Source organism: Oryctolagus cuniculus, chromosome 7, assembly GCF_964237555.1.
Source record: "Oryctolagus cuniculus chromosome 7, mOryCun1.1, whole genome shotgun sequence".
NCBI classification, from domain to species: Eukaryota; Metazoa; Chordata; class Mammalia; order Lagomorpha; family Leporidae; genus Oryctolagus; species Oryctolagus cuniculus.
In genome coordinates, this window is record NC_091438.1 from 147,807,042 (window position 1) to 147,829,891 (window position 22,850).

The 22,850-nt window shown below is 46.1% G+C and overlaps 1 protein-coding gene across 9 annotated transcripts in view; it reads left to right on the plus strand.

Annotated features, from left to right (window-relative positions):
• LUZP1 (leucine zipper protein 1) overlaps window positions 1-22,850 on the plus strand; it is a 98,181-nt gene that overhangs the window by 63,254 nt on the left and 12,077 nt on the right. For 4 of the 9 annotated variants that reach the window (XM_051857954.2, XM_008265703.4, XM_051857956.2 and 1 more), the window contains exons 2-3: window positions 2,265-2,368; window positions 17,279-17,308. Coding sequence is in view for 1 of the 9 variants with exons in the window: in XM_070079115.1 (XP_069935216.1) it covers window positions 17,392-17,446 (55 nt within the window). In the remaining 8 variants the exon portion in view is untranslated. Of the gene's footprint in view, window positions 1-2,264; window positions 2,369-17,278; window positions 17,447-22,850 lie in introns of all 9 variants that reach the window. The other 5 variants (XM_008265699.4, XM_008265698.4, XM_051857953.2 and 2 more) reach the window with 2 other exon arrangements.

The window sequence follows — 22,850 nt, forward strand, 5'->3', positions numbered from 1 at the left end:
GCCTAGAAGTTACCTTTCCATTCTTCCTCAAGACCAGGGTAGACAGATTAGACCCACATCTCCCGCCTCTAGTAACTATTTATTTTTAATTCTTTTTATTTATTTATTTATTTATTTAGACAGGCAGAGTTAGAGAGACAGAGAGAAAGGTCTTCCTTCCAGTGGTTCACCCCCCAAATGGCCGCTACGGCCGGTGCGCAGCTCCTATCCGAAGCCAGAAGCCAGGTGCTTTTTCCTGGTCTCCTATGGGATGCAGATGCCCAAGCACTTGGGCCATCCTTCACTGCCCTCCTGGGCCACAGCAGAGAGCTAGACTGGAGAGGAGCAACTGGGACAGAATCCAGCGCCCTAACCAGGACTGGAACCCGGGGTGCCGGCACCGCAGGCGGAGGATTAGCCTAGTGAGCCGCGGCACCGGCCAGTTCTTTTGATTTATTTATTACTTATTTTATTTGACAGGCTGAGTTACAGAGAGGTAGAGGCAGAAAGAGAGGTCAGTTGGTCTTTCATCTACTGGTCCACTCTGCAAATGGCCGCAATGGCTGGAGCTGGGCTGGTCCAAAGCCAGGAGCCAGGAGCTTCTTCCAGGACTCCCATGTTGGTGCAGGGACCCAAGGACTTGGGCCATCTTTTACTGCTTTCCCAGGCCACAGCAGAGTGTGAGATTGAAAGTAGAACAGCTGGGACTTGAACCAATGCCCATATGGGATACCGGCACTAGGTGGCAGCTTTACCCGCTATGCCACAGCACCTGCTCCAACTATGTATTTATTTGAGAGGGAGGGGAAGAGGAGAGAGAGACATACAGAGAGAATGAAAACTTCCATCTGCTGGTTCACTCCTCAGATGCTTGCAACACTTGGGGTTAGGCCAGCTGAATTCAGGATCTGAACTCAAGCTAGGTCTCCCATGTGGATGGCAAGAACCCAATTGCTGGGGCCAGCCTGCAGCTCTGGCATCCCATACAGGCACAGGTTTGAGTCCCAGCTGCTTTACTTCTGATCCAGCTCTCTGTCATGGCCTGGGAAAGCAGTAGAAGATGGCCCAAGTCCTTGGGCCCCTGCACCAGTATGGGAGACCCAGAGAAAGCTCCTGGCTCTTGCTTCGGATCAGCTCAGCTCTGGCTGTTGCAGTCATCTGGGGAGTGAACCATCGGATGGAAGACCTCTCTCTCTCTGGCTCTACCTGTCTCTGTAACTCTTTCAAGTAAATAAAATAAATCTTAAAAAAAAAAATTACTTGAGCCATCACTGCTGTCGCCCAAGGGTCTGCATTAGCAGGAGGCTGGAGTCAGGAGCCAGAGCCAGAAATTGGACCCCAGGTACTCTGATGTGGGGCACGAGTGTCTTAATTGGTATCTTAGTCACTGGGCCAAATGCCTACCCTTTCAAGAACTCACCATTTAGGGATTCAGTGGGTTGGAAGGCTTCTCAGCTGTCCATCAGAAGGCTGCTCGTTACAAAACTAGAGAGCGGGTTCGTAGACAGAGAAGCTTTCTTTTTAGTTCTCACTGATGTTGAATGATTTAGGGTCCTTCTGAGGACCCATTCTGGAAGGAAACAGAATGAGAGTAAGCATGGTGAAGGGCTTTTGTGGTCAGATAGACTTGAGTTTCCATCCTGACTATTTTACTAGCTGTGTGCTCTTGGTCAAGTTGCTTGACTTTTTAAAATTTAGATTTTTTTATCTATGAGGTGGGGGTGATAAAATAGTGTTACTGTCTTTATTAAAACATAAAACTTAGTGCCCAGGGTGTGGTAGGTACTCCACAGATGTTTGCGTTTTGTTTTTTCTCCCTTACCCATCTTCCAGACATTTTATTTTTAGCAGAATCTTAGTTTTGCCCATAAGTAACTGTGACTCACCCATCCCAAGCTTTAGTTTCCTTCCTTAAAAGTATTTAACTGGTTGATTTCTGGGATGCTTCCCAGCTTGTAAGATGCCTTTTTTAAGTTTTTAGGCTGTGGGAGAGTGCATCAATCTGTTAATTCCAGGAAATACAATATACTGTACCTAGGGACCGTATCATCTGATAGGAAATGATTATGATTTGAAGAGGGGAAGTCTTTGGAGTCAAACTCCTCCTCTCCTGAGTCAGACGTAGCCAGCTTCCCTCAGGTCTGCATCTTGACTCAGGTCTCACCTTGTCCCTTTTTTGACACACACTGTATGTGAAGATCTTTGGGACAGTCTTTTGAGCCAGCTCAATCTTGGTGTGACTCATGTTTTACCTGTGTCTTCCTTTCTGTTTGTTTTCCATCCAGGTCAAGAGGCAGCTGCCATCCGATGATACTGAGCTGCTGTTTCCAGGACTGCAAGCATCAGGGAGCAGCCAGAAGTAGTGACAGAAAGTGAAGTTACCTAAATGGTAAGTATGCTGAACAGGGAAGCCTGGGCCTTCCTCAGAACTGGGTGGATTTTGAGACCTCTGTAATTGTTCTGCTATGGCAAAGGAGAGAGGAAAGTCAGTATATGCTGGTGGTCCTTTATGAATCAAATACTGTGCTGAATACTCCTCTATATTAAGGGTAAAAATTCTTCTGTGAAGTCAGCCATAATAAGTAGACCTTATGGTTCTAGACTGGATGCTCTGTGGTACAGCAGATTAAGCCACTGCTTGTGAGGCCAAATTCCATATCAGAGCACCAGTTCAAGTCTCAGCTGCTCTGCTTCCTGTCTAGCCCTCTGCTAATGTGCCTCCGAAAGCCACGGAAGATGGCTATAGTCCTTGGGCCCCTGCCATCCACGTGGGAGTCGTGGATGGATTCTTGCTTCCTGGCTTTGGCGTGGCTCAGCTCAGGCTGTCACGGCCATTTGGACAGTGAACCAACCAATGGAAGATCTCTCTTTTTCTCTCTCTCTGTCACTTTGCCTTTTAAAAAGCAGAGTAAAATAAGAATCTTTTGATCATCAACTGTCTCTTTTTCTTAGCACTTTTCTGGATTTTGTGTGCCAATATTTTATTGTTTGGTCTTGGTGAGGACAGTGGAGAGCACTGTTGAGAGAGAAGTGAGAACTTGAGCAGTGAGTGGCCGAAAGACCTAATGGGTGTTTTTTGTTTTTTTTTTTTTTTTAAACATTATTCATTTGAAAGAGTTGCACATAGAGAGAGAGTCTTCCATCTGATGGTTCACTCCCCAGTCGTCTGCAACGGCCAGAGCTGAGCCAATCTGAAGCCAGGGGCCAGGAGCTTCTTCTGGGTTTCCCGTGTGGGTTCAGGGGCCCAAGGACTTGCACCATCTTATACTGCTTTCCCAGGCCATAGCAGGGAGCTGGATAGGAAGTGGAGCAGCCAGGACTTGAACCGGCACCCATATGGGATACTGGCACTGCAGACAGTGGCTTTACCTGCTACTCCACAGCGCCGGCCCCAGGACCTCATGGTTTTGATCATTACTGATAGCTAGATAATAGAGAAAAGTTCTCTTGGAAAGTAGAGCAACAGGGCAGTCTAGAATGAGTTTGGTAAATAGGTTTTGGTCATTGGAGTGACTGGATATGGGAAAGGAATGCTAACAAGGCCAGCCACTGACATGTCAGCCACTGTTAGGAAATAGGCATAATTAGGGTTAACACAGAACTCTAGGAGTGAGACACTGCAAGGCAAACGTTTGGCTTTTTAATTGGTTCATATGTGTTGCTCTGTTCCTTTCTTTGCAGCTTTTTTCCTACCTCATGGAACTGGGTTATGAAATTAATTTCTGGTTGAGTAATAGCCAGTAGTTGGTGGCTTTATGTGAGGACCAATGTGTTGTGTTTTGCATGAGAGAAAGAGCGTGTGCTCCCCTCTGCTGGTTTACTCCCCAGTTGCCTGCCGTGGTTGGGGCTGGGTACAGGTGAAGCTGGGAGCTAGGAATTCTGGGTCTCCCGTGTGGGTGGCAGGGACCCAACTGAGCCATCACTGCTGTCTCCTAGCATCTGCATTAGCAGAAAGCTGGATGTAGGAGCTGGAACTGGAAATCAAACACAAGCACCCCTATGTGGAATGTGGGTGCTTTTATATAAAATCGAGGCTGAATTCCTGCCCCTGATTTTTAAAATACTAGTGAAATTTGGGAGAAAATAATCCTTTTCATTAACAGAAACTTTTACTTCCTACTATATACATAGAATATTTTGCTATGTGATGGGATTGATGTTCTGATGATGAACACTGGCCACTTCTTGCTTTGCACAATCGTTGGAACTCAGTGTATGACATTAAGAAAATAGAAGAAGTCCTAGCTTAATGGTTAGAAACGTAAAAATAAATGAATAACTAGATATAAACAATTAAGTAGTTAAGTAACTTCTGCCAGGGGATACATACTAAGAATTTAAAAGAGCTAGGTGGAGAGGCATTTAACCTATTGGTTAAGACACTGGTTAAGATGCCGTGTCCCATATCGGAATACCTGGGTTCAGTACCCTGCTCTGGCTCCTGACTCTAGCTTCCTGGCATTGTAGACCTTGGGAGACAGTGATAATGGCTCAAGTAATTAGGTCCCTGCCCACCTACATGGAAACCTGGATTGAGCTGGCTTCAGGCTGATCTAGTCCTGACTGTTGCAAGTGTTTGGGGGAGTGACTTAGTATATGGAAGTGTATGTCTGTCTGTCTATCTCCCTCTCAAAAAAAAGTCAAGATGAGGTGACGATGTGAGGGAGAGCTGAGAGAATGCTATTTCATATAAAGTGATTAGAGTAGACCTCTGATGCAGTGATATTTTTAGCTTACATCTGAAAGTTGGAATCCATGACCAAGGCCCCACAGGGAGGCTAGTGTGGCTGGAGTGGAGTAGTGGAATCGTAGGGAAAGAATGGAAGGGGATGTGTGATCAGTACCCGGATCATATAGGGCCTTACAGCCAAGGTAGCACCTTTCTAGAACATTTTACTCTGAGCTGAGGAGGGACGTGACCTGACTTACATTTTTGTATGCTTTTAAATTTTAAAAAGTGTATTTATTTTATTTGAAAGGCAAGCAGAAAGAGACAGAGAGGGAGTGAGAGGTATTTCCCATCTGCTGGTTTACTCCCCAAAGGCCTGCAACAGCCTGTAGTTGGGATCAACACCAGGAATCTGGAACCTAATCTAGGCCTCCCACATGAATGGCAGGGACCCAGCTACTTGAGCCATCACCTGCTACTTCCCAGGTTATGGGTTAGCAGGAAGCTGGATTTGATACGTGGAGCTAGGACTTGAATCCAGGTGCTCCAATGTGGGATGCAGTTTGTCCCAAGCACCATCTTTTTTCTTAAATGATTTATTTATTTGAAAGGCATAGTGACGGAGAGAGAGAGAGAGAGAGAGAGAGGTCTTCCATCCATTGGTTCACTCCTCAGATGATTGCAACAGGTGGCATTGTGCTGATCTGGAGCCAGGACCCAGGAGCTTCTTCCGGGTCTCCCTCGGTGCAGGGGCCCAAGCACTTGGGCCATCTTCTACTGCTTTCCCAGGCCACAGCAGAGACCTGGATCGGAAGTAGAAGCAGCCAGGGCTTGAACTGGTGCCCATATGGGATGCTGGCACTGCAGGTGGTGGTTTTACACACTACACCATGGCACCAGCTCCCCAAGCAGCATCTTAACTGCCACACCAAGCGCCTACCTCCCGACAAACCAGTCCACAAGCGCAGGGAAATGCGTGGACTGACATCTACAGGCCACAGGAGTCATGGCCTTGGAAAGGGCCACAAGTTCCATCACACTGTTGCTGGTTCTTCTAGTGTAGCCTGGAGAAGGCTACACCACTAAATCAAGTAATGTTTGTGAAATTCATACTTAATAAACCATTTGGGGCAGTCAAAAAAAAAGGCTTACTCAGGTTGCTGTGGGAGGATAGGCTGTGGAGTGTAGGAAGCATGGGCAATGCTGGATTCAGGCAAACCTAAGGACGCTTTTGCAGGAAACAGTAGTTCAGGTGAGGCATGACGATGGCTTGGACTCGGTGATAATGGTGGATAGCTAGAAAGTAATGGATTCTAGACGTATTTTGAAGATTGAGTCAAATTCTAATCTAATTCTTATAGAAGTGCTTGATTTATCTGGAGTTAATCTGTGGGTCACATGGGTTTGCGGGTATCACTGGAAGCTTCACAGTGATCCCTAGTAAAATTCTAAAATTGATCAAAAAGTAAAAACACAGTGATACCCCTACTCCCTACCCCCACCCTGTGCCAAGAAGCCAGCTTGCGTTCAGAGTCATGCTGATTACAATTCTTTTTTCTTTGTTTTGCCATGATTTTATTTAAATTATACGATCAGTGTAAGTTCATTATGGAAATACTAGGAAATAGAGATAAGCAAAACCAAAGGGAAAACCCCCAGAGGTAACTGTCATGCAGCACTGTCATATGTATAACCATGAGTCAGACAGAGTTAGTAAGCTCCCATCTGGTGGTTCACTCCCTGAATGGCCAGGACTGGACTAGGGCCAAGGTCAGGAACCAGGAACTCAATCCTGGTCTCAACCGTATGGGTGGCAAGAATCCAATTATTTGAGCCATCACCACTGCCTCCTGAGACCTACATTAACAGGAAACTGGAGTCAGGAGCCAGAGCCAGCCATTGATGTCAGGTACTCTGATATGGTCCCTGGGTATCTTAACCAGTAGGTTGAACACTCACCCAGGGCATTTCATTTTTAGAAATATTTTTGGGCTGGAGAATCAGGAATATACTACAAAGTAGTATGCTAAAAATAGATATTTAATTTTTTAATGTGATTCCAAGAAACTTTTGATCTGGCTTTGGAGCTAATTAAAACAATTGTGTGCAGGTATTGTAGTGCTGATTAATAGATCAGTGACAGTGAGTGACTTTTTAGTGACAGTCTAGAGGGCTATTCTTGGTTTATTATTTTGTTAAATAGTGTGTACCTTAGTTTGGATAAAGTTATATAAAGACTTGCCTGTCAGATTCATAGTGAATGTTTGTAAACTGTACAGTGTAGAGAACATTTAGAGTGTGAAACTAAAATGTTGAAGGAAAAAAATAATAATTTAAGCTAAAACACAACTTTTTTTTAAGATTTATTTATTTGAGAGGCAGAATTACAGACAGAGGGAGATACAGAGGGAGAGGTCTTCCATCCACTGGTTCACTCCCCCAAATGGCCACAATGGCTGGAGCTGGGCCAATCCGAAGCCAGGAGCCAGGAGCTTCTTCTGGGTCTCCCACGTGGGTACAGGGGCCAAAACACTTGGGCCATCTTTTATTGCTTTCCCAGGCCATAAGCAGGGAGCTGGATTAGAAATGGAGCAGCCAGGACACGAACTGGTGCCCATGTGGGATGCCAGTACTATAGGCAGAGGCTTAACCTACTGTGCCACAGCGCCGTCCCCAACACTTTTTTTTCCAAAGATTTATTTATTGTTTTTTGTTTGTTTGTTTTGTTTTGTTTTTACAGGCAGAGTTAGACAGTGAGAGAGAGACAGAGAAAGGTCTTCCTTCCATTGGTTCACCCTCCAATGGCCGCTGCGGCTGGCCCGCTGCGGCTGGCGCATTGCGCTGATCCGAAGCCAGGAGCCAGGTTGCCTCCCCCGTCTCCCATGCGGGTGCAGGGCCCAAGCACTTGGGCCATCCTCCACTGTACTCCCAGGCCACAGCAGAGAGCTGGACTGGAAGAGGAGCAACTGGCACAGAATCTGGCGCCCCAACCGGGACTAGAACCCGGAGTGCCGGCGTCACAGGCGGAGGATTAGCCTAATGAGCCATGGCGCCAGCCAAAGATTTATTTATTTTATTTGAAAGGTAGAGTTAGGGAAAGGGAGAGGGAGAGAGAGAAAGAGATATCTTCTATCTGCTGGTTCACTTCCCAAATGGCTGTGATGGCTGTGCTGGGCCAGGCTGAGGCAGGGAGCTGGGTGCTTTTTCCAGTTCTCCCACGTAGGTGCAGGGCCCCAAGCACTTGGCCATCCTCTGCTACTTTCCCAGAAGCATCAGCCAGGAGCTGGATTAGAAGTAGAGCAGCCAGGACTCCAGCCAGCCCCTATATAGGATGCTGGCGTCTCAGGTGGCAGCCCAACCCGCTACATACACCACAACTCTGGCCCCTTACGTAACACTTAATATTGACCAGAAACTAGCCTAGACAATTCATTGTTTACTCATTCACAGCTACCAAAACCCTACATAAGGTAGGTGTTAAAACAGATTTAATCAGTGGCAAACAGCTAGTAAGTAGTAAAATCAAAGTGAAACTTAGGCTGTCTGGCTCCATCCAGAGTGTGTAATAACCTTTAATCATTGCACTGTACTACCTACAAAAGAAATAAGAATTAAGTCCTATATTCAGACTGTTAAAAAATATTTAGGTTTAACAGTGTATTTCGGAAAAAGAATCAAGATGTACAGCAAAATGGATTGAACTGGAGGTCATTAAGTGAATAAACCAGACACAGACAAATACCACGTGTTCTCTCTCATGTCAGTCTGCACATCGGATGGTGACTACTAGAGGTTGGGAAGGGTGGAAGGTGGAGGGAAGATTGGATAATGGGTACCAGAACACAGATAAACAGAAATAATGTTACAGTGTTTCGCAGCACAGTGGGGCAACTGTAGTTCACAATAATGTGTTATATGCGGTATAAAGAACTTGAGAGGAGCTGGTAGGCTCCAGACATAAAAGGCAAAGGAGGCCGGCGCCGCGGCTCACTAGGCTAATCCTCCATCTGCGGTGCTGGCACCCCGGGTTCTAGTCCCAGTTGGGGCGCCGGATTCTGTCCCGGTTGCTCCTCTTCCAGTCCAGCTCTCTGCTGTGGCCCGGGAGTGCAGTGGAGGATGGCCCAAGTGCTTGGGCCCTGCACCCCATGGGAGACCAGGAGAAGCACCTGGCTCCTGGCTTTGGATCAGTGCAGTGCACCGGCCGCAGCGGCCGTTGGGGGGTGAACCAACGGAAAAAGGAAGACCTTTCTCTCTCTCTCTCTCTCTCTCTCTCTCTCTCACTCACTGTCCACTCTGATTGTCAAAAAAAAAAAAAAAAAAAAAAAAAAAAGAAAGAAAGAAAAGGCAAAGGAATGGAAGTAATTGCCTGGTTTGCTCGTCTTGGGCTGTATACGTGTGTTGACATCACATGGTACCCATAAAAAGTACTCGTTTTATGTATTAATCAACTATCTAAAAATTTTAAGCCATTAGAAACCTACAGATTGATAATGTGGCTGCCAGACTAGCTTATGCAGTCTTGGAGTTTATCGTTGGGGCTGGGTAGACCAGGTTGTCTTTCATACGCACCCCCAGCGCTTTACCCCATCGCTGCTATCCGGGTTCAGGCCCTGTCCTGTTGCCTGCTTTGACTGCCACGGTGGCACCCTGGCTTATTCTGTTAGAATGGTCTTTCAGAAATGCAGTTCTGCTGTGTCACTTCTTGCTTAGGCTCCTTTGTCCAAAACTACTTGCACATTGTGCTTCCCATATCTGCTTCTATATACTGCTGTTCTTTGTAGTTCTTATTTTAAAAAAATTCAAATAGTTGGCCACATTTAAGAGATTTCATGTAAAAAGTCGGGTATAGTCCTACCTGGCCCCTGTCACTTAGTTACATCCATGGCCTCCTCTTCTGTGATACTTGCTTTTGCAGTCATATAGGCTATAAGACTAAAGTGTCTTTCCTAGAGTGTGATGTTCAGGTATGAAAGCAGTCCCCTGGATGTAGTTTGGTCAGTGTAGAATACAATAAAAACATAATCTTCATTTATTTACCAAACATCTGTAAGATTTCTATGTTGGCCCATCACTGTATTCAGTGTCCAGGACACAAAAATGAAGGTGACACAGCCACTGCTCTTAGAGTTCAACGCCTGATAGAGGATGGCAGATATGTTAACAAGGGTCATGAGTAGAGTGATAGAAGTCTCCACAGAGTTTAGGGTGGTCCGTTTCTCCTAGGGAGAGGGTCAGTTTGAAATGCCTCCGGAGAACAGAGAACACAAAAGATGTGCACTGTTAGAATGGCCCAGAGGAGGCCTGGAAGGAAGGGGAGAGGAGAGAGAGAGATTTATGAATGTTCCTCAAACATTACACCCTCAGCCCAGCACTTGGCTGTGAGATACCAGGAGCCTCACATTTCCTACTCAGACATTTTCAGTTACTCGCTCTGCCTCTGCAGGTGCCTCAGGTCAGCATCCTGAATTGCCCGACGTTCCCCAGATCCAGCATGGTTTTATTTTCCCTGCCTCCCCCTTCTTTCTAGTAAGCAGTTACTCTATATCCCTGGGTACCATATGTTGTTCAAGATCCATAGTAATGAGAAACAGCCACAAACACGAAAACCATGTTCCTGAACTCAAGCATCTAACATGCTGATAAAAAGTCAGTAATTGGGGCTGGCACTGTGTCATGGTGGGTTAGAGCCCCAGCCTTCAGAGCCCGTGTCCCATGTGGGCACTGGTTTGAGTCCTGGTTGTTCCTCTTCCAATCCAGCTCTCTGCTGTGAACTGAGAAAGCAGTGGAGGATGGCCAAGTTCTTGGGCCCCTGCAGCAGCGTGGGAGACCTAGAGGAAGCTCCTGGCTCCTGGCTTCGGATCGGCTCAGCTCTGGTTGTTGCGGTCATCTGGGGAGTGAACCAGTGGAGTGGAAGACCTCTCTGGCTCTCCCTCTCTCTTTCAAATAAATAAAATAATTCTTTAAAAAAAAAAGTCAGTAAATAAATTCACAGTGATGAGGTGATTAAATGTACTAAGAAGAAAAATAAGAGCGCCCTACCTCAGAGTTGTCCGGAGATAGAATCTGTTGCTTTGGGAGCAGGTGATAGCCTTCCTGCCAGGAGAAGTGTTTGAGCAGGCGCTGAGTGACTGCTTGCTGGATAACTTGGGCGCTGAATGGGAGGTTGGAACAGATGATCTAAATCTTTCCAACCCGAAGAATCTCTGAATTCTAGTTGGTCTACTAATCCAGAGGTTTGCATGTCCAAATACACAGATTGGTGGTTCTGGGAAAAATGGCCGAAGCCCAGTAATGAAATCAAAACACCCAAGCAGTTAGGGAGAGGTAAGATTAGACCGTCTAAGGTTATTTTTTTAAAGGTTTATTTATTTATTTGAAAGGCAAAGTTACTGTGAGAGAGGGAGAGACAGAGACAGGTCTTCCAACTGCTGGTTCACTCCCCAAACGGCACATTAGCAGGGAGCTGGATTGGAGCTAGAGTAGCTGGGACTCAAACCGGCAACCATGTGGAATGTTGGCATAGCAGGCAGCAGCTTTACTTGCTACACCATGCTGGCCTCCATAAGGTTTTTTACTTTATTTATTTATTTTTATTTGACAGAGTTAGACAGTGAGAGAGACATAGAGAAAGGTCTTCCTTCTGTTTGTTCACTCCCTAGATGGCCGCCACAGCCAGAGCTATGCCGATCCGAAGCCAGGAGCCAGGTGCTTCTCCTGGTCTCCCATGTGGGTGCAGGGCCCAAGCACTTCGGCCCTCCTCTACTGCCCTCCTGGGCCACAGCAGAGAGCTGAAAGAGGAGCTGGAAGAGGAGCAACCGGGACTAGAACCTGGCGCCTGTATGCGATGCTTTAAAGATTTTATTTATTTATTTGACAGGTAGAGTTACAGGCAGAGGGAGAGACAGAGAGAAAGGTCTCCCTTCTGTTGGTTCACTCCCCAGATGGCTGGAGCTATGCCGATTCAAAGCCAGGAGCCAGGTGCTTCTTCCCGGTCTCCCATGCGAGTGCAGGGGCCGAAGCACTTGGGCCAACTTCTACTGCTTCCAAGGGTTATAGCAGAGAACAGGATTGCAAAAGAGGCAGCTGGGACTAGAACCAGCGACCATATGGGGTGCTGGCGCCACAGGTGGAGGATTAACCTACTGCGCCATGGAGCCGGCCCCAAGGTTTTTTAAATACAGGTATCTAAAAGAGGTGGGGAGGAGGTTACTTAAAAATAATTATCCTGGGGCCAGCGCCCTGGCCTGAAGTGCTGGCATCCCATATGGGCGCCAGTTCGAGACCCAGCTGCTCCACTTCTGATCCAGCTCTTTGCTATGGCCTGGGAAAGCAGTAGAAGGCGGCCCAAGTCCTTTGGCCCCTGCACCCGCATGGGACCTGGAAGAAGCTCCTGGTTCCTGGCTTCGGATTGGTGCAGCTCTGGCCATTGCAGCCAATTGGGGAGTGAATCATCGGATGAAAGACTCCTCTCTCTCTCTCTCTCTCTCTCCCTCTCTCCCTCTCTCCCTCTCTCCCTCTCTCCCTCTCTCTCTCTCTCCCCCCCCCCTGCCTCTCTCTGCCTCTCCTCTCTCTGTGTACCTCTGACTTACAAATAAATAAATCTTAAAAAAATTCTCCTTGGGCCAGCGATGTGGGATAGTAGGTTAGGCCTTTGCCTATGGCACTGGCATCCCATATGGGCACCAGTTTGAGTCCCAACTGCTCCACTTACGATCCAGCTCACTCCTAATGGCCTGGGAAAGCCATGGAAGATGACCCAAGTGCTTGGCCCCCTGCACCCACGTAGGAGACCCTAAGGAAGCTAATAGGTATCGTGAGTAGTGTGATAGAAGTCTCCGCAGAGTTTAGGATGGTGCGTTTCTCTTATGAGAGGGTCAGTTTGAAATGCCTAACAACAGAGGACACATTAAAACATGTTCACTCCATCCGTTGCAGCCATTTGGAGAGTGAACCAGCAGATGGAAGACCTCTCTTTCTGTAACTCTGCCATTCAAATAAGTAAATAAATCTTAAAAAAAAAAAAAATTCAGGTAGGTCTGCTTTAGATCAGGGCTTAGCAAACTCTGGCCTGTATACCCACCGCCTCATTTTTGTAAAAGTTTAGCTGAATTCCAACTGTGTTCATTTGCTGTAGATGGGTGTATTTATTGTGTATGTACAGGATCAGAGTTGGGTTAAGACAAAGACCTTACTTAGTTCCTACAAAACCTGAAATATTTACTGTTATACTAAATTGTATGATTTTATGTATTCTATCAAACTTTAAAGAACAAGTTTGCCGACCCTGCTTTAAATGGCTCTTTGGAACAGGAAGTGAATCATGGCAGCTGTGTTGGGAGAAGGGGCAGGGCAGGTTTGATTATGTTCTATTTCAGACCTTCCTGATCTGCCAGGACAGGAAGAAGAGCCAGTTTCCAGAATGCTGGATGGGGCCCCTTGGAACTGGGTTCAAGAGTATTGGCAAAAAGGAGCCCCAAGTTAGAAACAGTAGGCGCTGTATTTTCCTAGTATGAATTGGAGCTGAGCTAGACACTGATGCAGGGGAAGCTGACATTACACACTGGCACGGTCCTTCCTCTTTTTTCTGTGATTTTCTGAGGCTCAATACCGTGTCCTTCCCAGAAGCCACCCTCAGGCACAGTTAATCACTTCTGAGCCACATGGATGGTGGTAAAATGTGCTTAGGGAAACAAGCCGGGTAAGAAGGGAGCAGGAGAGCGGGTGCTGTGTTAGGTAGTCTGATCAGGGATGGCGTCTTCATCATTACTTTATAATTGGTTATATCTGATTCCTTAATGGCAAGGGGCAGGTCCTAATTATTTCCCTAACACTTGGCAAAATGCTAGGTGCATCGTAGATGCTTCATAAAACCTGCTGAATAAATGAATTTTGCCTGGGTGAATATATACTTACCAGGGAGCGAGGGAGAGAGAGCCTGGGAAGAGAGATGTCTGTCTCTTCCCTTTGTGGATGGCAGTCGAACATTTTCTCTGGCTGTTTTTAAGGCTGGAAGGTCAGACACAGGTGCCATTCTAACCCTGTTTTTAATATGTTTCCTTGTTTACTTGGGTAGAAAGGATGATCTTAATTAGTTGCTTATTTTAGGAGAATTCAGCCTGGTGAAAACTTACCTTAGGTATGTGTGGGACTTTTCGAAGTGCTTTTGCTGACTTTATTGCATAAGGTAGATCAGGTTGATATTCCTTTTTTTTTTTTTCCCCAGGGGAAGGAACTGAAGTATAGAGAAGATCAATGACTTAGCCAAATGTTATAGTACTCTTATTTTTAAAAAAGATTTATTTACTGGGGCTGGTGCTGTGGCATAGCAGGCAAGGGCCCTGCCTGTGGTGCTGGCGTCCCATGTGGGTGCCAGTTTGAGTCCCAGCTGCTCCACTTCTGATCCAACTCCTTGCTCATGTGCCTGAGAAAGCACTGGAAGATGGCCCAAGTCCTTGGGCCTCTGCACCCACATGGGAGACCCGGAAGAAGTTCCTGGCTTTTGCAGCCATTTGGGGAGTGAACCAGCGGATGGAAGATCTCTCTGTCTCTCCCCCTCTTTCTTTGTAACTGCCTTTTTAACAAATCTTTTCAGGGCCCGGTGCTGTGGCGTAGTGGGTAAAGCCACCACCTACAGTGCAACATCCCATGTGGGCACCAGTTTGTGTCCTGGCTGCCCCACTTCCAATCCAGCTCTCTGCTGTGGCCTGGGAAAGCAGTGGAAGATGGCCCAAGTCCTTGGGCCCGCTGTACCTGCATGGGAATACCCGGAAGAAGCTCCTGGCTCCTGGCTTCGGGATTGGCGCAGCTCTGGCTGCTGTGGCCATCTAGGGAGTGAACCAGCAGATGGAAGACCTCTCTTTCTCCCTCCCCCTGCCTTTCCTTCTCTATCTGTGTAACTCTAACTTTCAAATAAATAAACAAATCTTAAAAAAAAAAAAACACTTAAATCTTTTCAAATCTTTTTAAAAGATTTATTTATTTATTTGGAGTAGGTGGACCTGGATTCACTGTTTGATTGTCCTTACTAGCTATGTGACCTTGAGCAAGATCAGGGGTCTTTTCCTTAGAAGGACATTGTGCTGGCTGAGTAGAATCATAGTAATAGCTACTATTTGTGGACAATGTGCAGTGTATCCTGCTAAGCACTCTGCATGCCAAGGGATTACCATATCTTTGTGCAGGTAAGGAAAGCCCAGAGAAATCACTTAAGAAATTTAAAGTAACAGTGAATCTGAGATTCCTGGGAAAGCATGTGTAGAAGATAGTTACATTTTTTTTAAATTAAGATATTTACTGTATTGTCTGGAGTATGTTAGTACTAATTGGCGGTTGTACTTATTTGTTCCTTTATACTCCTTAGTTGTTACTGGTCTGTATACAATTAGAGTAGTGCTCAGAACCCCTCACTTTGTGAAAATGCACGAGAGTTTGCAGGATGTGATTTTGCAAGATGGGAGAAGTCAGGAGACAGAAGTCCTCAGCTTTGCTAAATTGCGAGAGAAAATACAGTATATACTTGAGTCTCTCTTTCCTCATTTTTAGAATAAAGGAGTTGGGCCAAATAGGTGGTTTTATTTTAAGTAGAAGATATAGAACTTCTTTTAAAATAGTCCTGCGGGGAACAGGCTCCATATAAGAAGCAGCTAAAATCAGTTGCTTTGGTTGACTAGGGTGAGGAGCCTGGGTCTCTGCCTGCTCAAACGCCCCTGTTTTCTTTCCCCTAAATGACCCCGAGGGAGTTGCCCGAATCCAGTCTGAAAGCCAGTGGACTAAATGATCTTTAACTACCCTTTGGCTTGAAGTCCAAATTCTAAGCAGTGGCGGAAGATCCAGAAATACTATTTGCTTCTTCGCTGACACTTGGAGTAGCTGGAGCTGGACAGCCTCTGAGTGGTATGGGTTTTGGACCTTGTGTTTGGCTCCCATGCGTAGCTCCACAAGCTTGAAGGGACGTTATCCATCAGGCCGGGGCAGCGTTTTTGATTGAGACCCTGTGCCAGTGGTTCAAGGCTTCAGTGAGACAACTCAGTGCCATCGTTATAGGACCTGGTATTCTCTGCTGTGTGTGGCCACTCGTGCCAACTGTTTTCTCCTTTGTAACCCATGAGTAGGTCATTCCTTTATATATATATATATATATATATATATATATATATATATTTGACAGGCAGAGTGGACAGTGAGAGAGAGAGAGAGAGAGAGAAAGGTCTTCCTTTTCCGTTGGTTCACCCCCCAACGGCTGCTGCGGCCGGCGCAATGCATTGATCCGAAGCCAGGAGCCAAGTGCTTCTCCTGGTCTCCCATGGGGTGCAGGGCCCAAGCACTTGGGCCATCCTCCACTGCCTTCCTGAGCCACAGCAGAGAGCTGGACTGGAAGAGGAGCGACTGGGACTAGAACCCGGTGTGCCGGCGCCTCAGGTGGAGGATTAGCCTAGTGAGCCGCGTCGCCGGCCAATTTGCATTGTTTTTGATATCCTCTGTTAATGGTCAGTGCTGAAGGGCTGACTGGCCTTTTAATAATTAGGAAGTTCACTCAGCCATTTATTCATCAAATTTTAAGCGTTATTGTGTGCTGGGCTTCCTGCTGGGGAGCGAGAATTCAATGGTGATTAAGAAAAAAAAGCTGAAGAGACAAGATGATTAATCAAACATCATGTAGTGGGCTGGGTGCTGTGATAGGATCAATGCAGCAGACAGGGCCTGGCCTGGAGTTTTAGGAAGGAAGTACTCCAGGAACTTCCAGAAGGCCACATTGTCTAAGGTGGGATCTGAAACAATGAGAAAGCAGTTGATAGTGGCCCAGAGGTAAGAGAGAGTGCTAGGAGCTGATGTGTGCAGTGGGGACAGGCCCAAGACTGGGCAGGACAAGAGCCCGAGGGCTTCACATGTCTTGGTGGGAAGTTTGGATGCTGTTCTGAGAGCAACAAGCAACAGCTTTTTGAGATATAATTTATTGCATCATAAAATTAATCTTTTTAAGGTATTTAATGATTTAAACATATTTATGAAGAAATACTTAAATTACTCTATAGACATATCACATATCATTTAAAATTGTTTTATGGGGTTGGGCATTTGAGGAGTGAACCAGTAGATGAGAGTGTTTTTCTCTCTCTCATCTCTTCTCTGCTTCTCAAATAAGACAAAGAAGAGTTTTTTTAAAAAGTAGATGAAACTGGTTTGTGGCCCACAGTTGGTCCAGCCCCTTCTCCTCCACCCGATGTGTGCGTTGATGAGGTTTTCACTGTACTACCAGGCAGAAAGCCAAAGGCGAGACTATTTGTATGTGACTCTCCAAGTAGGAGACGTGGAAGAGAATGGGGAGAGGTTTGTTTATAAAAATGTGTGATAAGGATTCTTTCTCTGTCCATTTTGAGACTGAGGAAGCATGTAGGTTAGGGAAAAGCGAAAGGAAGCTCCAAAGAAGCAAGAGGGAGATGGACCCAGAGCAGCAGAGTGAAGAGGGGCTGGGAGGCTCGGTGTTTCAGTTACCTACCAGCACTGTTTTTCAAGAGATGAGCATAGCGCCATCTGGTGGCTGTAGGCTGATAGTGCGGCCAGTGGACGCGCTCTTGGGGTTGAAAACAACTGCCATTTGGCATTTTTCAGCTGTTTTTCTTTTGTTCTCAGCTTTTCCTTGCTGTCTACTCCAGTGAGAAGGTAAAACCCATCAGAAGAGAATTTCCACCAGACCTGCTTCTCCACCAGTACCCCCTGTTCTGCCTGCCTGCCTGTTACTTTAGATGAACTCTGTATCCTTCCTCAGAGCCCTGTTCTCTGTGTTCCACTCAAAAACAGGTCTTAAGATTTTCTCTTTCTTGTAACTTGTCAAAATTTCCTTTTTCCTGGATAATATTCTATCAATATAATATGCTTTTCCCCCAACTTCAGAAAATGAACTATTTTTTTCCTCTAACAGCTACCTTCCCATTTATTTGCTCTGCTTTTCAGCAAAATTAAAAAATCATGTAGGTGGGAGCTGGTGCTGTGACCTAGCAGGTAAAGCCACCGCCTGCAATGCCTGCATCTCATATGAATGTAGGTTCAGGTCTCGGCTGCTCCTCTTCTGATCCAGCTCCCTGCCAGTGGCCTGGGAAAAGCAGCAGAGGATGGCCCGAGTGCTTGGGCCCCTGACCCACATGGGAGGACCCAGGTGAAGCTTCTGGCTCTTGCCTTTGGTCTGGGCGAGCCCTGGCTCTTACAGCCATTTGGGGAGTGAACCAGGCGAACCAGCAGATGGAAGATCTCTCTCTTGCTGTCTCCCCCCTACCCCCCAACTCTGCTTTTCAAATAAATAAAGTAAATCTTTAAAAAAAAATCATGTAGGGGTCAGTGTTGTGGCATAGCTGGTAAAACCGCTGCCTGTGAAACCAGCATCCCATTTGGAAGCCAGTTTGTGTCCCAGCTGTTCCACTTCTGATTCAGGTCCCTTCTCATGGCCTGGGAAAAGCACTGGAAGATTGCCCAAGTGCTTGGGCCCCTACCACCAACAACGAAGACCCGGATGAAGCTCCTGGCTCCTGGCTTTGGCCTGGCTCAGCCCTGGCTGTTGGGGCTATCTGGGGAGTGAACCAGCAGATGGGAGATCTCTCTGTCTCTCCCTTTCTCTTCAATGCTTTCAAAATAAATGTCTTTTTAAAAAATAAAAAATCATCTAATCTTTGCTTTTTCCAGTTCGTCTGCTATTTGCAGTCTTAAACTCATTCTGGTACAGCTCTCCCATTCCTGCCTCAGCAGAGTTGCTCTTGTCAGAGTGATCTGCACGGTGTCCAGTTCAGCGGTCCGAGCTGTCTGCATCTGCGTGAACCAGCAGGTCACGTGACACAAGCGATCACTCCTTTTCCTTGAAACACTTTCTTTTTACTAGCTTTCAGTTTGCCATTTTCTCTCCGACCTTGCCTTGCTTCCTTTCCTGTTTCTCCTGCATCTCTGACCACAGACGTATTGGCCACCTTGGAGCTCAGGTCTTCTTTTCTCTGTATCCACACACTTTCTTAGCAAACTCATTCAGTTCACGGTTTCATAAACCACCTGTTGACTCAGAGTCGTATCTGCCCTGACGCATCCATTCTGCAGTCTCTGTGTGGACGACGCCTATACCTCTCACAAGTGGTCTGTCCTAAAGGAAACTCCGATCTTTCTCTCCGCACTGCTCTGTCTGTACTCATTCCCTCGAATCGACGACAGCGCCAGGCTTCCGCAAACTCAGGCCGGCAGCCTTGGAGTTCTCTTCCATTCCTTGTCTCACAGCATCTGTGGTCTGAGTAACTCCTGGGGTCTTACCTGTCTGTGGTCAAAGGTCTGACCGTGTCCGTGGTCAGAGGTCTGACCGCTTCTCCCGCCTGGGTTACCGCAGCTGCATCCTGTGTGGTCTTTCCGCTCTCCCTCTCCTCATTCTGTGTGGTCTGTTTGTAGCCACGCAGGTGTATTGATCCTTATCTTGTTTTTTAGGTCTTCATATAGCATTATCACCCAAACCCATGGTTTATGTTACTCTAGATGGTGCGTGTTCTGTGGGTTTGGACAAACGTTCAGCAACATGTACCCGTAATTACAGCAGCCAGAGTGTTTTACCGCCTTGGGAACCCTCTGTGGCATCCTTTTCTTTCCCCTTTCTTCTGGGAACTACTGATCCTTTAACATCCCCATAGTTTTGCTTTTTCCAGAATGTCATATTGTTGGAATTACACGGTATGTATCCCTTTCAGATTGGTTTCTTTTCACTAAATAATCTATGTTTAAGGTTCCTCTGTATTTTTTAGGGCTCCTGGGAGCTCACGTCTTTTTAGCACTGAATGATATTAATATTCTAGCGCTTAGATGTACCAGTTTGCCCATTCATCTAGTGAAGGGAGCTTGGTTGCCTCCAGTTTGGGCAGGTGTAAATGAACAGAGGGGCTGTGACATGCACATGCAGGCTTCTGTGTAGACGCAAGTTCTCACCTCAGTCGGGCAGATACCGGTAGTGCGATTGCTGGGTATCTGGTGAGAGTAGTTGGATTGTACAAGAAACTGCCAGACCGGCTTCGCAGCGCGTGAGGAGGGCGCTGCTGCTTTACATGTGCAGCAGGGCTCGGGCCTGGGCCGTTTCAGGGGGTGTGTGGCCATGTTTCAGTGTTGTGATTTGCAGGTCCAGAACGTCACGCTATGCTGAGCATCTCTGTGTATGCAGCTGTGTGCCGTCTGTGTATCTTCTTTGGTAAGGTGCTTGTTTGGGTCTGTGCCCATTTGAAAACTGTGTTTTGTTTTCTTGTTGAGTTTTCAGAGTTCTTTGTGTGTTCCGAGTGAGTCTGTTGCCGGATGTCTTGTGCAGGCATTTTCTCGCAGTCTGAGTTTTGCCCAGCAGAAGTCTTCCATTTTAATGATGTCCAGCTGTCAGTTACAGATTGCCCTTGGCTGTGATATCAAGAATGTGATTACCATCCCCAAGGTCACTTAGGTTTTCTGTTGTCTTCTTGAAGTTTTTGATTTTGCATTTAAGTCTATGGTCTGTTCTGAGTTAGTTTTTGTCAAGGGTGTAAGCCCTAGATCTAGACTTTTTTCTTCTCTTAAAGTGGGGATGGGGGCCCTTGTTTCTGCCAAGGGCCATTTGTATATTTATAACATCATTTACGGACCATACAAAATTATCAACTTAAAATTAGCCTGCTCTAGATTTATGGAATTTCCAGTCCTGCCTGCATTTGCCTTAGCAAGGCCAGACCAGATGATTTTGTGTATGGCGGCTGGACATTCCCCAGTCCTGTCTTAAAGCATTTATCTATTTGAGAGGCAAAGAACATGTTCCCAACTGTTGGTTCACTCCCCACAATGACCGCAGTGGCTGGGCCTGGGCCAAGGCCAAAGTGAGGAGCCAAGAACCAAGTCCAGGTCTTCACGTGGGTGGCAGGGACCCCCAGCTACTTAGGCCATCTCCTGCTGCCCCCCAGGGTCTGCATTAGCAGGAAGTTGGAATTGGGCACTGCGGGCAGGACGTGGACCAGGCGCTGTGACGTGAGAGGCGGGCGTGGTAAACCACCTCGGGCAAACACCTGTACCTAGATTCATTTTTTACAGTGTGGATGTTCATTCCCAGCATAGTTTGTAGGAAAAACTATCTTTGTTGTATCGCTTTTGCTTTTTCCTCAAAGATCCGTTGACTGTATTTATGTGGATCTATTTCTGGTCCTCATTCTGATCCACTGATTGTTTGTTTATGCATTCTCCAGTGTACACTGTTTGAATTTCTAGTGTTGCAGTAGATCTTGAAGTCAGGTTGTATCAGTCCTCCACCTTTGTTCTTCATTATTGGGTTGTTTATTTTGGGTCTTTTGGCTTACCAGATAAACTTCAGAATCAGTTTGTTGATACCCACAAAGTAACTTGCTGGGATTGTGTTGAATCTATAAGTCAAGTTGTGAAGAGCTGACGTCTTGACAATATAGTCTTCCCCCGAATGTGGAAAGTGTTCATTTAGCTCTTCTTAGATATCCTTCATCTATGTTTTGTAGTTTGCACACTCAAGCTTTGTGTGTGTGTGTGTGTGTGTATATATATATATAGAGAGAGAGAGAGAGAGAGAGAAGAGATCTTGTATATTTTTTAGATTCACAACTAAGTATTTCATATTTTGGCATGCTATGTACATGGTATTTATCTTTTTTTTTTTAAGATTTATTTATTTATTTGAAAGTCAGAGTTACACAGAGAAAGGAGAGGCAGAGAGAGAGAGAGAGAGAGAGAGGTCTTCCATCTGATGGTTCACTCCCCAATTGACCACAATGGCCAGAGCTGCACTGATCCGAAGCCAGGAGCCAGGAGCTTCTTCCAGGTCTCCCATGTGGGTGCAGGGGCCCAAGGACCTGGGCCATCTTCTACTGCTTTCCCAGGCCATAGCAGAGAGCTGGATCGGAAGTGGAGCAGCTGGTCTCGAACCGGCGCCCATATGGGATGCCGGTGCTTCAGGCCAGGGCTTTAACCCACTGTGCCACAGCGCCGGCCCCCATGGTATTTATCTTAAATTTCAGTTGTTTCTTGCTGGTATTTAGGAAAGTGACTGACTTTCATTTATTGACCTTATGTCCTCCAACCTTGCTGTAATTACTTAGTTCCAACATGGCCTTTTTGGCTTTTCTTTTGGATTTTCTACAGACAGTCATGTCATTGACACACAGAAAGTCTTATTTCTTCCTTTCCAAACAATATATGTTTTGTTTCTTATTGCATAAGCTAGGGTTTCTGGACAGTGTTGGGAAAGAGTACTGAGAGAGGACATCTTTACCTTGTTCCTAATTTTAGTGAGAAACTGAGTTTATCACCAGTAAGTGTGATGTCAACTGTAGATTTTTTTTGGGGGGGGGTATCAAGATGAGGACGTTTCCCTCTGTTCCCTGTTTGGTGAGAGGTTTTATGCTAAATGATGGATTTTGTCAAATGCACTTTCTGCTCTATGGATGTGATCATGTTATTTTTCTTCTTTAACCTACTAATGTGATAATCACATCATTTGATTCTTGAATGTTGAACCAGCTTTGCATATCTGGGATAAATCCTAATTCGTTGTGGCTTATAATTCTTTGTATACATGGTTGGATTTGATTTACTCTTTTTAAAAGATTTTTGTATCTGGGTCAGTGTTGTGGCATAGTGGGTTAAGCCGCCACCTACAACACCTGCATCCCATGTTGGAGCGCCAGTTTGCAAGCTGGCTGCTCCACTTTCTTCCCGTCCAGCTCCCTGCTAAATGCACATGGGAAGGCGGTGGAAGATGACCAAGTACCTGGGCCCCTGCACCCCCGCGGGAGATCTGGGTTCCTGGCTTCTCCCTGCCTGGCTCAGCATCAGCCATTGCAGCCATTTGGGAATGAATCAGTGCATGGAAGATCTCTGTCTTGTCTCTCCCTTTCTCTCTGTCATTCAAATAAATAAAATAAACCTTAAAAAGAAAAAAGAGATTATTAAAAGAAACCACTTGTATCTGTGTTCACCAGAGATACTGATCTGTGGTTTTCTTGCATTGTCTTTGGTTTTATTATGAGGGTAATGCAGGACCTCTACTTCTGTTTCCTGGAAGAAATTGCAGAAAATTGGTATAATTTTCTCCTTAAATGTTTGGTAGGTTTTACCAGTGGCCCTGTCTGGGCCTGGTACATCCTGTTTTGGAAGCTTAATAATTATTGATTAAATTTAAAGTGAGAATCAGTCCTGTTTAGATTGCTTATAT